The sequence below is a fragment of the Prionailurus viverrinus genome, chromosome C1 (genome assembly GCF_022837055.1).
Source record: "Prionailurus viverrinus isolate Anna chromosome C1, UM_Priviv_1.0, whole genome shotgun sequence".
Classification (NCBI taxonomy): domain Eukaryota; kingdom Metazoa; phylum Chordata; class Mammalia; order Carnivora; family Felidae; genus Prionailurus; species Prionailurus viverrinus.
In genome coordinates this window covers 22,898,230-22,914,617 of record NC_062568.1, presented here as the reverse complement: position 1 = coordinate 22,914,617, position 16,388 = coordinate 22,898,230, and the positions used below count along the sequence as shown (strand labels likewise).

General features: G+C 37.2%; 1 protein-coding gene across 7 annotated transcripts in view; it reads left to right on the top strand.

Annotated features, from left to right (window-relative positions):
* PIKFYVE (phosphoinositide kinase, FYVE-type zinc finger containing) overlaps nucleotides 1–16,176 on the top strand; it is an 89,688-nt gene extending 73,512 nt beyond the window's left edge. For 6 of the 7 annotated variants that reach the window (XM_047870417.1, XM_047870415.1, XM_047870419.1 and 3 more), the window contains 10 exons: nucleotides 1,213–1,296; nucleotides 2,381–2,478; nucleotides 4,219–4,383; nucleotides 6,821–6,880; nucleotides 7,542–7,718; nucleotides 8,703–8,806; nucleotides 9,809–9,937; nucleotides 11,023–11,284; nucleotides 11,689–11,763; nucleotides 12,865–16,176. In XM_047870417.1, coding sequence (XP_047726373.1) covers nucleotides 1,213–1,296; nucleotides 2,381–2,478; nucleotides 4,219–4,383; nucleotides 6,821–6,880; nucleotides 7,542–7,718; nucleotides 8,703–8,806; nucleotides 9,809–9,937; nucleotides 11,023–11,284; nucleotides 11,689–11,763; nucleotides 12,865–12,980 — 1,270 coding nt within the window. In that variant the 3' untranslated portion in view covers nucleotides 12,981–16,176. Of the gene's footprint in view, nucleotides 1–1,212; nucleotides 1,297–2,380; nucleotides 2,479–4,218; nucleotides 4,384–6,820; nucleotides 6,881–7,541; nucleotides 8,807–9,808; nucleotides 9,938–11,022; nucleotides 11,285–11,688; nucleotides 11,764–12,864 lie in introns of those variants that run through there. The other variant, XR_007154717.1, reaches the window with a different exon arrangement.
* The last annotated feature ends 212 nt before the right edge of the window (nucleotides 16,177–16,388 follow it).

Sequence of the window (16,388 nt, the reverse complement as noted above, 5' to 3'; positions counted from 1 at the left end):
TCTAAAAAGACAGCACTTTTAATTTAATTTAATTTATTTATTTATAATGTTATTAATGTTTACTTATCTCTGAGAGAGAGAGAGAGAGAGGGAGAGACGGAGCACAAGGTGGGGAGGGGCAGAGAGAGAGAGAGAGAGAGAGAGAGAGAGAGAATCCAAAACAGGCTCCAGGCTCTGGGCTGTCAGCACAGATCTGGGAGATCATGACCTGAGCCGAAGTCAGACACTTAACCCACTGAGCCACCCAGGCGCCCCTAAAAAGACAGCACAGACAATATCTTGGTAGTGACAGAACTTAGTTTAAGTATAATCTAAGATGTTTAATTAAAATTTTTTTTTCTGTTGGAAGACATTGAAATTTAAAATTTTCTTTTTATATATTATTTACAAGAAGGCTGCTTATTCAACAAATACTTAAATGTCTATAAGATGTGGTATACTGGGTATTGGATATGTAGAAGTAAACAAGGTAGATTTATATGCCTTAGCATTTATTAGAGTTCACACGTTTGGGTAATGAGGAATTTCTTTCCTTTAGGAGATTCCATATGACAATTTTTTTTTTTTTTTTTTTTTTTTTTGCCTTTTGGCCTTTATGAAGTTAGTATTTGCTTCTTACTTTATTGCTTAGTCTTGCTCCATTAATAGATAGAAAGGTAAGAAAGCCAACTAAATAAAAAATTCCTATTGTACTGTTAGGAATGGAGTATATTAGTAGAAGTCACTTTCTTCTAATGTCTTGGAAAAATAATACATGCTTATCTTGTTCCCTGACATCTGTCTAAATCAGGGCTCCCAGACTGCTAGTCTAAGAGTTGAATTTTTTTTCTTCAAGTTTAGTACCTCTAAGTAGAAAAACATTCTCACGTCCCTTTTCACAGTTACACTAAAGTCTGAAGTTTTATACTTTAAATTACCTGTTGTATTCCTGAAGATATTTGGTCTAAATATTAATACAAAGGCTTTCACAATCACCGTTTAGGATATTGATACTGGTTGGTGTGTTGGTTTGTATTTTGCAGTATTATCTGTGAAGATGACCTTCTTCATGAAGCTTCTACTTGATAACTTTTGTTAGTTGACTCAAACATGTTTAGTTATGGGTACACAAAACGATTGTATTTCTGTAATGCAGAGCTTATTCTAAAGTATATGAGTTATTTTGAAGAGAAGTTTAACGTTTAACATGTTGCAACCTATTTCTACCCTAAGTTGTAAAGAATACCGAAATGCCTTAGAGGAATTATCCAAAGCGACTCAGCGGAACAGTGCCGAAGAAGGGCTTCCAACAAATAGGTAATCTGTGATTGAGTAGAATTTATTTAATTTGGCTATATGTCATCATTTTTTTAGTTTTTTATTTTTATTAAGTCTATTTTGAGAGACAGAATGCGAGTGGGGAAGGGGCAGAGAGAGAGGAAGACACAGAATCAGAGGCAGGCTGCAGGCTCTGAGGTGTCAGCACAGAGCCCGACATGGGGCTTGAACTCACGAAGTGTGAGATCGTGACCTGAGCTGAAATCAGAGGCTTAACCAACCGAAGCGCTCAGGCGCCCCTATGTCATCATTTTTTAAATGCTCATACTTCAATTTTATTGTAATATATTATCAGCATGAAAGTTTCTAGGATACCGACAGTGGCATTCAAACTTGAGCCAACAATTAACAGAACGAAATTCAAGGATAGCAAAAGGCCTTCAACGGTGCTTTTGGATAGTAGTTTTCTGATCATAGCCATAGAAGTTCAGTGTATATTGCAGATTTAAACTTTCAGCATTTTAAATTCTCCTTATTGTTTTTATTTAAATAATAGTAACTTGTGAAATTAGTAACCCACTGCTTTACTTTGTAATTTAAACTACTTGTGAATTTTCCATAATAATTAAACGTTCTAATAGTTTAAAAACAACCCCCCCCCCCCCCCCCCCCCGCAAACTGGTTCTTTTAGTATGTTCGGTATTTTACACATGTAGACAGAAATTGTTGTAGGCTCATTATTTTCTAATTGACATAGGTTTTTGACTTTCACTAATGTGACACAATTTGATCTGATTTATTAACGTGGTAACTAGACTGAGAAATACGAAATTGGTATTTTCTGTAATTGTTTGACTTACAGGTGCTGATATAGCTCTAATGGACTTGGGGAAAGTATTGTAAAAGGCTCTGCTGTCATATATTTTCCGTATACTTTCATAGTTACAACATTTTGCTTCAGAGGAAGATCTTTCTTCTGTGTTATAACCTGTGTTTGTATGACTTATGAATTGAATTTTGGATACTGTGGGTGGGGTTAGGTGGGGAGTCAATTAATGTAGGAACCATTTTCTGTGTGAATAGTATGAATCTAACTTTTCCTTTTTTTTTTTTTTTTTTTCAGTACTTTGGACAGCCGACCAAAGAGCAGCAGCCCTATTAGATTACCTGAGGTCAGCGGAGGACAGACAAACCGCACAGCAGAAGCAGAACCACAGCCAAGTAAGATTATACATAGAGGAGTAGTTATTATTAGTTTTATTTATAATTATGGTTTGAAGAAGAAAACATTAAATAAGAAATAGCATCTGGCAAGAATTTATTACTTCTGGTCTTTACAGTATTATATGCGTTAATAAATTTTTGTATGCCCTCTTTTATACATACTTTACTTTCGTTTGATCTTTACCTGATTATTGGATTTGAAACTTCTAGAAACTCATAGGTCTTTGCAAAAAGAAGCAGAATCTGCCTTAGAGTTTTTAGTTTGAAGTATACAAGCTAAGGGTGGCTTTAAAAAACTTTAACTTTTGTGTTTGAAACTTAAAAAAGTTTTTACAGTATTGTTAGCATTGTGAAAAGAACTTCTCATGTGTCATGTCCTTTAATCCCCATAATAACTACTAAGAATTATTGTATATATCCTCAGTTTTCAGAAAGTTAAACTTAAGTACCTTGCTCAAGATTACAGAAGTAGCTGGAAGGTGGGATTTGAGCATGGATCTCTTTGGCTTTGTCAGGAATCTATTTACTACAAATAGCAGAAGACTCAAGTGACTACTGGGGCTTAACCAAATAACAGTTTATTTTTCTAAAAAAGCAACATCCGGAGGCAGGCAGTTGCTGGCATTGGTTCAGTTAGTCAGCATTGTCATGACAGTAGAGGGGGTAGTTTCTTTATGATTCTCTTAAATTTTCCTCGTGATCAGAATGTTCCAGTTCATGTCTCCATTTGAGGCAGAGAGAAGGGAAGTAGGTATAAGCTGCAGCTGTTTCCTGTGATGAGGAATGCAGAGGCTTCCCCTGCAGTCTCATTGGCTAGTGAGGAGTCTTGTGACCACCCCTTCCTGGAAGGAACAACAGCGCTGTCCTGGTTGCTCATACAAATCGTGATTCGTTTTCTGGGGTTCTCCACATTGCCACCCCAACCAGAATTGTAGTTCTTTCAGCAAGGAACAAGGTGGGCTTGGATATTAAGGAGGCCATAATGGGGTCTGCCACCCTAAACTAATAAGCACTTTATGAATGACATTTTATCTGGATTTTATAGATGGTAAATTGAACAAGATTAGAATCATATATGCTAAGCTCAGAGATGATACATAGATGATATATATGTATATACCAAATTCAAAACTAGGAATAAAATTACAGAGTGAGCTAGGGCGCCTGGGTGGCTCAGTCGGTTGAACGTCCAACTCTTGATTTTGGCTCAGATCATGATCTCATGGTTGGTGGGATTGAGCCCCTGCCCTCCCTCCCCCCCCCCCCCCGCCTCCGGGATCTGTACTGACGGTGCAGAGCTTGCGTGGGATTCTCTATTTCTATTTCTCCCTCTCTGTCTCTTCCTCTCCCCCCACCCCAAGTAAATACATTAAAAAAAGATATGTAAGCTTTGGCCATCTTATACTAATTTCTGAAAAATGCTGAAAAAATCTTATATTTTGCTGTGTTAAAATATAGGAACACAAATGATACAGAGATATTACCTTTAACTCTGAATTCTGTTTTTCTGTAGAATTTCTCATTTTGATATATAGCTACCTGAACATTGTTCTTCTTTTATGTTTCTGATAATAAAAGTGCTTGACTAATGACCTCCCCCCCAAACCCATAAAACATATGGAATAATGTTATTACCTTCGTGTAATGGGTTCTTGCTAAGAAAGGAATGAGTTGAAAATCGTTTTTTTCTTTTCACCTGTAGTGACCTGTACTTAATATGTTACCTTTTATTTTTAGCCAAAAAGACTTCTGGAATGCTGTCCTTCTTCCGAGGGACAGCAGGGAAAAGCCCTGATCTCTCTTCCCAGAAAAGAGAGACCTTACGTGGAGCAGACAGTGCTTACTACCAGGTTGGGCAGACGAGCAAGGAGGGGACGGAGAATCAAGGTGCTGAGTCTCAAGGTGTGTTAAAGGAAACCAAATGAGCTTATTTTAGCTGCTTGTGTTCTTTCTAGCCTTAAGTAGTTAATTCTTACTGCTGAAACTCAGACATTCGCTGTCTTGTCATGCCTCAGTATGGCAGAGTGGAAAAAGCATGGTGCTGATAGAGGCCAGATGTTATTGCTGTCACTTACTGTGTGGTAGAATCAGAAATCCTTAGTTTCCGTACCTGTAAGGTGGCAAAAGCAATGTCTTCTGAGGCTTACTAGGACTGAGTGACATTACACACGTAAAACATGTAAGTCATAGTATATATTCAGATGTTTTCACTCCACTACCCCCTTAGACATTTCCTTTCTTTTCCAGTCTCTATAGGGTTGAGGGCATTGATGTCTGCCTTCGTTTTGATACTTTAAAATATGTCTGCTTGATTGTGTTTGGATATGAGGTTAGACCAGGCATAGGCAAATCATGCTCCCCTGTTTTTGTAAGTAAAGTTGTATTGGAACATAAGCACACCCATTCATTTACTTACTGTCTGGCTGCTTTCGTGTTATATTGAAAAATTGAATAGTTTTGACTGAATAAAATACTTACCATCTAGCCCTTACAGAAATAGTTCGGTGACCCTGGGTTAGATCATGAATTAGTAGTCTACAAGATAGCATAATATATTTTCATTAGTACTTAAGCTATCTGTTTAGGATTCTGTAGGCTTCTGTTGGGCTGTAATCCTTGGAAGACATTGGTGCTTAGAAAACTAATTTTGAAATGTGAGACATAGAAGATTATTTCTTCTAACTATTAAAGTATGTTCTAAACTTGTAATAATTAGAGTAGATCTAGACACACAAATCAAATATAAAAAATTGCTCTGAGGTAGACACTAGTATATTTTATGTATTGTATATATATCTTAGCGTATAACAAAGAAAGCATCTGGGAATGCAAGCCGGTGCAGCCACCCTGGAAAACAGTATGGAGGTTCCTCAAAAAACTAAAAATATAACTACCCTATTACCCAGGAATTGCACTACTAGGCATTTTTCCAAGGGATACAGGAGTGCTATTTCGAAGGGACACATGCACCCCCATGTTTATAGCAGCACTATCAACAATACCCAAAGTATGGAAAGAGCCCAAATGCCCATCAATGGATGAATGGATGAAGAAGATGTGGGATATATATACAATGGAGTATTACTCGGCAATCAAAAAGAATGAAATCTTGCCATTTGCAGCTACGTGAATGGAACTGGAGGGTATTACGCTAAGTGAAATTAGTCAGTCAGAGAAAGACAAAAATCGTATGACTCCACTCATATGAGGACTTTAAGAGACAAACCAGATGAACATAAGGAAAGGGAAACAAAAATAATATCAAAACAGGGAGGGGGACTAAACAGAAGAGACTCATAAATATGGAGAACAAACAGAGGGTTACTGGAGGGGTTGTGGGAGGGGGGACGGGCTAAATGGGTAAGGGGCATTAAGGAATCTACTCCTGAAATCATTGCTTCACTGTATGCTAACTAATTTGGATGTAAATTTAAAAAAATAAAAAACAAAATAAAATAAATACAAAAACACTAACTTTAAAAGATATATTCTCCCCTATGTTTATTGCAGCATTATTTATAATAGCCAAATTATGGAAGTAGCTCAGTGTTCATCAACAGATGAATGTATAAAGAAGTAGCATCTATACCATTTATATATGTATATATTGCAACAACATGGATGAACGTAGAGGATATCATCCTAAGTGAAATAAATCAGAGAAAGTCAAGTACCATATGATTTCACTCACATGTGGAACTTAAGAAAACAAATGAAGGAAGAAAGAAAGAAAAAAGGCAAACATTCTTAACTATAGAGAACAAACTGATAGTTACCAGAAGGGAGGTGGGTGTGAGGATGGGTGAAATAGGAGAGGGGGATTAAAGAGTGTATTTATCATGATGAGCACTGTGTAATGTAATTGCTGAATCACTGTATTGTACAACTGAAACTAATATAACACTATATGTTAACTACACTGGAGTTAAAAAAAGATTATCCATCAAAAAAAAAAAAAGCATTTCAGGCTATTGGAGAAGCATTATTCCACACACAGGGAAGACAGTCATAAACTGAGAAAGAAGTAATGGAAACTTGATGTAAGAGCGGAGTTAGTATATTACTATCAGAAGCATCAAATACAAGAAAATTATTCTTCAACCTGAATTTCTCTATTTTTCATATGAAAATTGATGTTTCCAAAGGTACCTATATTTTTGTAATAGTCTACACAAGCTTAATTGTACATATAATACTTGCTTGAGAGTGATTTGACCAGGATAACAGGGGGTTGACTTGTTAGTTTTTATTATTATGTCAGGGGTGTGGGGGGGGGAAACAAAATGAACTGGTAACCCATTTAAAACTTTGGCTTAACTAATGATATTAAACCTTGTAGATGAGGTAGATGGAGGAGATACACAAAAGAAACAACTCATAAATCCTCACGTGGAGCTACGTAAGTAAGAGATAAAATACTGATGGTGCAGGGACGGGGACTGTAATTGAGAAAACTGTTATTTAAGGCTTCTAGTTTTATACTAGATAAATATCCTGTTTCTTAGAATAGATATTAAGTCTGTGTCCTGACATAAGCTTTATTTAATCTAGATTTAGTTTATAAAATAAACATTATTTAGTTTATAAAGAAGCTTAGTTTAAATTATAATTTAATTTATAATGATTTGATTTCTAACATTTAAGTAATTATTATGTAGTCTAGAGCTATAGCTGTGACCAGGTGTCTAGCATTTTGTGTGTGTGTGTGTGTGTGTGTGTGTGTGTGTGTGTGTGCGCCAAAACGTATCATCCAGAATATGTAGTAAAATTTAAGATGTAAAAGCACAATGAGGAAAATACAGTAACCTATAAAGTTAGAAATGGGTCTTATTTCATGTTTGATTTTTCTGTAAGGTCATAAGGTGCATTTTAATTTTCCTTGAGGGTTACTTTAACAGAACTGTGATAAACAGGGATGTAGATGTGGCGTGAGAAATGACGTCATGAAGAAAACCAAATGGTTGCATTTGTTGGTGGTGGGAGTGAGCAAGAAGGAAGAGAGATTTTTGGCTCATAAAAGCCCCTCACCCCCCTTTTATCTTTAACACTTCTGTTTATAGAATTTTCTGATGCGAATGCCAAGTTTTACTGTCGGCTCTACTATGCGGGAGAGTTTCATAAGATGCGTGAGGTGATTCTGGGGAGCAGTGAAGAAGATTTCATTCGTTCTCTTTCCCACTCGTCGCCCTGGCAGGCCCGTGGGGGCAAATCAGGAGCTGCCTTCTATGCCACGGAAGGGAAGTCTTTTTATCTTCTACTGACTGAGTAGTAGCTATCTTTTGCCCTCAGATAATTTAGGACTCACTTAAATTGAGGTTGTATGATACTGCCAGTCGTCAAGCAAGGGTTTCTTTTTTTATGGTTGAAAGGATGTAATAATTTTTAAGAGTGTACATATGTGTGGTGTGTATTTAGAGACAGGCATTGATCCGATCCTTGCTAAACTCTGATCTGGTCCTGACTTCTCCAAATGTGAATAGTAACAGAGAATTTCTAGAAGAGTCAAAAGGGGTACCTCAGAGCTGGTGAGAGAAAGATAAAAATACAAATACTTAACTTGAAAATCGGAAGGCCAGGTTCTTCACCTGCAGAGGTATCATAGAAGGTGATGACCGTTTGTACTTTATGTTCCGTCCTCCATACTCTGGGAGCAAAATTATTTGAGAAAATGCCGCAGGAGGAATGTTTCTTGATACAAGCCTTCATAACTGTGACTTACTGCACTGTTAACAAAGGAGTTTATAAAATTTTACTTAGTAGTTAGCACTCAGTAAGTAGTTTTACTTAGTATCTAGTTATGAATTTACGTGTGGTTCTTGACTACATAAATCCTCAGGAACCTGTTGAGCCCTCAATTACTTGAGAACTATATTCTATTTATTTATTTATTTGTTTGTTTGTTTGTTTATTTTTGAGAGACAGAGAGAGAGACAGAGGATCCGAAATGGGCTCTATGCTGACAGCCGAGAGCCTGCTGCGGGGCTCGAACTCACGAACTGTGAGATCATGACCTGAGTTCACGTCAGATGCTTAACCAACTGAGCCACCCCAGGCACCCCATTGAGAACTATATTCTGATTAAAATTTTCTCTTGACATTAGAAAATATCCCTTAAAGCTATGAAGCAAACAAATCATTTGGGATCTTTGGAATGATTTATTATAGATTACCTCAGGAAATACTGTGACTGAATAAACACATGTGACACTTCTACCTTTTAGATGATAGATTCATTTTGAAGCAGATGCCTCGTCTGGAAGTCCAGTCTTTCCTTGACTTTGCACCACACTACTTCAATTATATTACAAATGCTGTTCAACAAAAGGTAGAAATCCCAAACCTTGTTCCGTAATTAGAGTTTTCTGGGCTTTTTCATATCCTGAGAATTCATCCCAATGGCAGTCTTTTCCATGCTAAAATAGGGACAGGACATGACTGGATCTCTGTTATGTTATTTTTTTTTTTTTTTTAATTTTTTTTTTTCAACGTTTATTTATTTTTTTGGGGACAGAGAGAGACAGAGCATGAACGGGGGAGGGGCAGAGAGAGAGGGAGACACAGAATCGGAAACAGGCTCCAGGCTCCGAGCCATCAGCCCAGAGCCTGACGCGGGGCTCGAACTCACGGACCGCGAGATCGTGACCTGGCTGAAGTCGGACGCTTAACCGACTGCGCCACCCAGGCGCCCCTCTGTTATGTTATTAAAGTGTGAGAGAATGTAGTCATTTCAAACCCTCTTTCCTACCTTTGCCAGCCAGGAACCAAGAGATCTTGAGCAGGTTGCATTTAGAGTGTGTGTGTGTGTGTGTGTGTGTGTGTGTGTAGAAACATTAAGATTGAATGCTAATGACTGCACATTAGAATTTGTAATTTTGTTAAGACAGAAACTAGAAGTGTTTGTTAATACAGGTGTATGGATCCTTAGGTAGAGAGAGAGGCAACCAGTGGTTCAGGTTTGCCCACTTGACATTTAGCCATGATCTTCCCAGTAAGTGTGTAAGGGAGTCACATAGATTGTTTTTCACTTATGGTTTATTGCATATTTTAGAGGAAATTATATGTCATAGTAAAATTTGTGATTTGAGAAATTGTAAAGCCTTATCCTTTGGGCAAACATTAAGGATCATTAATGTTTTTATTGGCACTGCTGTTTTACTTTTCACTTGCTTCTGAGATTCAAGGGTTTAAGTTTCTTTCAAGGCCCTCTGGTCCTATTAATAGAACATTAGTTTGGATATTACATGGATAATCCAGATATGGGTATTAAATTACAAATAATTATTTTTGATAAGAGTTGACTTTCATTTTTTTTTTTTTTCTTGATCAGAGGCCCACTGCATTGGCCAAAATTCTTGGAGTTTACAGAATTGGTTATAAGAATTCTCAGAACAATACTGAGAAGAAGTTAGATCTCCTTGTCATGGAAAATCTTTTCTATGGGAGAAAGATGGCACAGGTAAGGATATTGAACTATGCAAGCCACTTAGCTACTGGAAACTTTGGCACTTCTGGTTCCGGATTATAAGGAGTTAGAGAATAACATCTTATTTAATAGTATTAAGCCTTTGTGGCTAGGCCAATTTTAACTTTGGAATTGTTGAACCCTGTAGAAAAGAATAAAGAGGAATATTGTAGATGGGTCCTAAAATTTAACCTCTCCAATATCGTAGAAACACAGAATTACAGAATTAGAAGGCAGATCTGTTTCCATCATCTCTGTTTTAAAGATGAAGAAACTAAGACCCAGAAAAATTTAACTTTTTGACAGTCACACAGATACTACCAGAACTCAAGTTGTTTTAGATTCTAGAAAAGTACCTTTCAAGAGTGTTGGTCCTTGAACTGTTTGTCCCTAGTCTGGTGAGGTAAGGAGCTTATACTAGAATATAATTCAATGCATTGCTTTCTTCATTGAGAGTGTGGTGCTGTGCTGAATGAACAGTGTGCTTAATGATGCAACTGTTTCACATTCTGGCACCAGCTCCTTATGTTGTCATGAGCCAGCGACAATTGACTAGCATTAGTCTGCAGAATACACTTCATGTTGCACTGATCTAGGACCTAAGTCCCCTGACCTTTGAGTGTGTGGCTTTTACTACCCCCAAATTTCTAGAGACCTGCTGTTGCTTCTACATTGCCGTAAGTATTGCATAGGGTTTTGGTATCAAAGCTGTAAGTTTCCTAAGACTGTTTGCATCTGTATTTTAACTGCTTTACGATCCAGTGATATACTTTTGGAGTTATTTGTTAATGTTTCTTAAAGTTGATTGAGTGTGTTAGTGTATTTCTGAAATGTTTGAGTAGTTGACTACCTAGGTATTAATTTTCAATGATGAATCATATCACCATTTATTTTATGTATTGAACAGTTATAATGCATGCATTTAATGGCTTCTATAAGTTATGATTAAGTTTTAAAATTAAATTTAACAGTGTATATAATGGTATGGGCTGTAAAGAGTCTTTCTGCATTTCCAATTTAATTACATTAATTCATTGCACAACTCATGCATAAATAACAGAGAATTTCCTTTCTGCTAGGTTTTTGATTTGAAGGGTTCACTTAGGAATAGAAATGTAAAAACTGATACTGGGAAAGAGAGCTGTGATGTAGTCCTGCTGGATGAAAATCTCTTAAAGATGGTTCGAGACAATCCCCTGTATATCCGTTCTCATTCCAAAGCCGTGCTGAGAGCCTCGATCCGTAGTGATTCCCACTTCCTTTCTAGCCACCTCATTATAGATTATTCTTTGCTGGTTGGACGAGATGATACCAGCAATGAGCTGGTAGTCGGAATTATAGGTGAGTTGGCAAGCATACCTTCTAGTTCATGATTGAAGCCAGAGTATATTTGAAGATTATACTCAGCCTGGTCTCGTAATAGCTTGTTAAATATTTTCACCAACTTACACTTGAAAATTCACAATCAATAGCTTTTAAATTCTAGTTACCTTCTATTCAGTGTCCTCATTTTCATTTTCATTATCTTTACCAAAAACAATCTGTATTGAAAAAGTTACTTGTAAATGAAGCGCTGTGAAGTTGTAATGAGGATTGAATGAATTAATATGGAGACAAACCTTGGGGATAGCACTTGGCAGTATTGTTAGCACTCAGTAAACATGGTAGAAGTAATAGTAATTCCTGTCGTTATTTTCTCACACTTACTAACATAGCTTTACTGCCACTATTGCCTCCTGTAACAGATTATATTCGAACATTTACATGGGACAAAAAGCTTGAGATGGTTGTGAAATCAACAGGAATTTTAGGGGGACAAGGTGAGCAGAATTTTTGTTTATTCTTTAAACTGTTCTTCTGCCTTCCTTATCAGTTAACATTTAAAAAATGGATACTTTTTTGGGGCACCTGGGTGGCTTCAGTTGGTTGAGCATCTGACTCTTTTTTTAAAAAAAAACTTTTCTAATGTTTATTTATTTTTGAGAGACAGAGCACGAGCAGGGAGGGGCAGAGAGAGAGTGAAACACGGAATCGGAAGCCAGCTCCAGGCTCTGAGCTGTCAGCACAGTGCCTGATGCGGGGCTTGAATTCCCGAACCATGAGATCTTGACCTGAGCCGAAGTCGGATGCTCAACTGACTGAGCCACCCAAACGCCCCAAGCATCTGACTCTTGATTTCGGCTCAGGTCATGATCCCAGGGTTGTAGGATCAAGTCCTGTGGCAGGCTCTGTGCTGAGCATGGATGGAGCCTCCTTAAGGTTCTCTCCCTCTCCCTCCCTCCCTCTGTCTCTCGCTCTCTTCCTCTTTCTTCCTCTCTCTCTCCCTCTCTCCCCACCCCCGCTGCCTCCCTCCCTCCCTTTCTCTTCCCGCTCCTCTCCCTGCTCATGCTCGCTCTTTCTCTAAAAAAAAAAAAAAAAAAAAATTAAAAACCCCAGAAATAAAAAGTGGGTACTTTTTTAATTTCTAAAAAAGTAAGTGGTTATCTCTGATTTTATCATTTCCCAGATGATCAAATAATAAAGGGAATTGCGTAGGTGGGGGAATAATTGGTTTTAAATTTGTGTTAAGTTGCCAAGGGTTCTCAAGTTGAGAAGTTACCCAAAAAAGGCCATAGATTCTGAATAAGAGGTTGTCTCTAATTAACGCTTCAATCTTCAAAGTTCTCTGAGCACTGCCAGCTCCATTTGTGCTTTCAAACATTTCGCATCTCTAGGCAAGAGCCAGTCTTTTAAAATGGAACCCCCTAGCAGGAAGGACCTGTCCCATGTCATGGGGCACAGTGAACACCCCTCTGTCCTTTCTGAGACTGCTGTGGTGTGTGTGTCTTTATGGCAGTTTTCGTGAAAGAACATAGCTGTTCAGATCAGTTGTTGATCAACTATGTAACAGCTTTTTCCCTTTGCTCTTTTCATAATCTCAGGTAAAATGCCCACCGTGGTCTCTCCAGAGTTGTACAGGACTAGATTTTGTGAAGCAATGGACAAGTACTTCCTGATGGTACCAGACCACTGGACAGGCTTAGGTCTGAACTGCTGACATAGACCATGAGTGAAAAGGTGCCTGGAACAAAGGACCAAAAATAAGCTACATGTTTTATTTCTTCATCACATTCTCCACAGTATGCCAAGGCCTTTCCGTTCTGTGGTTGTGTGGGCTCCGTGTACCTGAAGTGTTAAAACTCCATGGATTTGCACTTTGGTTTTGATACCTACAAATTAGCTGTCCTTAGGCGGGGAGGTTGCATGAACATTTTTCCACTTAAGCGGGAATATAGACCCATTTCAAAGGATTAAAGACAAATGTGTGGTCAGAGATGAGATAGGGTAAAAAACGGGTTGTCAGACTTGTTAACAATCCTGTTAAGAAAATAACGTCTCCTAGATTGTTTCCTGGCATCATGTTGGACGTATTCTTTACTTAGAAAGCATTTGTAGAGCTGGTGACTTTGTGTTTCTTATGTGACAATGTAATGTTATGTATTATCAGAATTTATGAAATCTTTAAAAAATTCCAAATTATACTATTAATGGCCAGTCAAACAGATTGACACAGTCTGTTCTTGTTTTATTGAAGAATTTGACTTAAATTGGGAACCCTGTTGTGTGTTCTTATCTTGCTCTGGTTTTCAGTATGCTTGATGTTTTTTAGGTTCTCTCTTCTCTGTGGATGACAGGAGACTATAGCTATTAACTCGAAGCCTTCTTTTGGAGCTGTTTTTTAAGCTTGTTTGTAACTTTTTTGCAATTAATATGTTCAACTACACTTATCTGCACCTGCTCATCTTGTAGGGTTTCCTCCACTTTCAGGGAAACAGTAAATGAGTCTATAGTGACTAAATTCCCAAAGGGAGAATTACTAAGGATTTTTTTTAATGTAAAAAATGAATTAGACCTTATCCAAGAAATTGGGTGAGAGGTAGGCACTTGCTTGTTTTTTGTAAAGGTAAAGTGTCTTTTTCAATACAGATAGCAATTTAAGTGGCATCTATAAAACTAAGAGGTTTCTAGTGTGGACATCCCTGTTTCTTAACTTTCTGTGCCAGTTTCTAGGCCAGTTCTGATTATTGAGAAATGTTAAGAGATAAAATATTTGTAGTAAGGAACTTCTTGTTTAATAGAGTTTTGTTTGTTTTAAAATATGATCAGATAGAGTACTAAACTAACTATCTTTGGGGAAATAACAGAACGCCAAATATTTCCTCGTGGCTTCTTTCCCTAACAAGGATACTTGGGGGATTTATAAAGTTTTATATAAAGTTCTATTCTTTTCAGGTTTTCCTGTAAGAGCACATTTCTATTGTAACTTCCCGAAACAAGAAAAAGGAATCTGGGTACATTCCGGTTACAGAGACTTATAAGTATGTGAAATAGGAACATTTTGGAAAGTTTGCTTTAGAGAATGAAAACATTAGTTGGGTGTTTGGTGCTTATTGGAAACGTGGTTTCTTTTGAACTAGAAACAAGTTGGCCAAGGACTTAAAACTGATGATAAGCTTAAAAAACAAAAAAAAACCGCGCAAAAACCTGGGTGTGCCTTTTGAAAACACACAGAACACTGGTGGTTTTAGAGGAGAAAAGGACTGCGTCCTGCAAGAGAAACATTGGAACATTGTTAACTTCTTGTGAGTCCAGGAACAATGGATCGTGCATCTCATTCTGAATGTAAACACGTTTTGTCTCTGTTCCTTTTTTCTGTCAGGATACTTGGGAGTATTTATCTTGTCCGTTTCCTGTACCCCCAGTCACGCACACCTCCACAAGGTATCTTCCCTCAGCTGTAATCAGGTCGTTTCTCAGTTTTAGTCTCAACACTATGTGTATGTGTAGCTTGGATCCTTCACTGGAATAACTCCTGATAATAATATGTCACGTTGATTTTGTTTGGCTTGCTCATGACTTGAAAGATTATTTTTTAAAGCACTGCTGCCTCTTAGATAATTCTGTGGCTAAAAAAATTCCAGGATAATATAATCTTGAAGCAATACTTGCTGCCTTGCAAGGGTGACCTGTCCTTTTAAAACTGTCTTAATGCAAGGGAAATTAATTTGTCATGAGTGGTAGAACTATGTCCTCAGCCCTTGCTGCTTTTGTTGAGGCCACTACCATATATATATATATACATATATATATATATATATACATATATATATATATATGTATATATATATATATATATACATATATATATATAAGGTGTTTCAAATAGCATGCTCTTCAGCGGTAAGCATTGAATGACTGCTCGCCTCTCTTGAATTCCCTTTCGAGGCTTGGAGGATGTCAATGTTGGAAAGTTACGACTGAGGAAGATACCAGAGTACTTTCTTCCTTAGAATAAAATATGAATCCTAAGAATAACTGATAGTAGCACAAGAAAACTATGTGAATGTGTTGCATTGTATAAAAATACTATTTATAAATGTGAAGGTTGTTGATGCCATGAAAACTTTATGGAAAAATAAAAAGGATTTCCTTTTTTCTTATCCAAGCCTGAGAAAAATAAGGGGAACCAGCTATTGCAAGCCCTTTTGTAGTCTGTTGAATAATTTAAATTTCTAGACATTTAAAATTTCCTACAAAATATGCTGCTTATAATTTTTTTCTTGATCCAGTTGTGAGTGCTTTTCTAGCCTTGGCTTTTATTGGGTTTTGTAAATAGGGTCATATTGGTTTTGGTGGCATCAGTGTCTCCTTGGCATTTTACCCATTAGCAGTGGGCTTGTATAAAACTGCCAAGGAAAAGTAACCTACCTGTAGAAAGTTTGCTTAGCTAGCAGAGTGAAACTGTTGTGAATGAGCCTGGTGGGGAAATAGGTCAGGCCATTCATTATTCCTCAAGTGTTAACATACTGACTTATGCAGTATTCAGACCATCTAGTGCAATGCCTTTTTGTTTGTTTGTTTTTGTAACACGGGTGCAGTGTATTATAGAAAAATAAAGATTACAATCATGAGCAGTTTTATTAATGCTGCTGTGCTGGTTTTGTAAAAAATGTACATTATGCCTTTTGACAGGTTTAATTTTAACTAGAGAAATGACATTGTAAATCACAATATCCTCTTTTAATTTAATATGAAAAATTCAATTAACAATATTGAAAATACTTACTGTATTATATTGTATATATTTCTCTACCTTGGTTCTAGCTGTTTTATATGATTGACATGTTATTTAAGAGATAAAACTGCCTTGACCTTTTGGAGACATACTATAAATAAAGAACACTTACAATAAACTGAGAATCAACTTCAGTTTGTTTTGAATCGGCTTCAGGAAATTAACAAGGGGAGATGGAGTTTGGGGCCCAAACCTCGCCCCTTGCCCCTCGCCCCTGGCCTCTAGCCTCAAAGCGTTGCCTTCTGTTCATTCTCTTCCCCATCATTTTTCCCCCTGGAGAATTTAAGTCTTTCACTAGTAAATAGCCCTTCCTTCTTAAGTCTCAGAAAG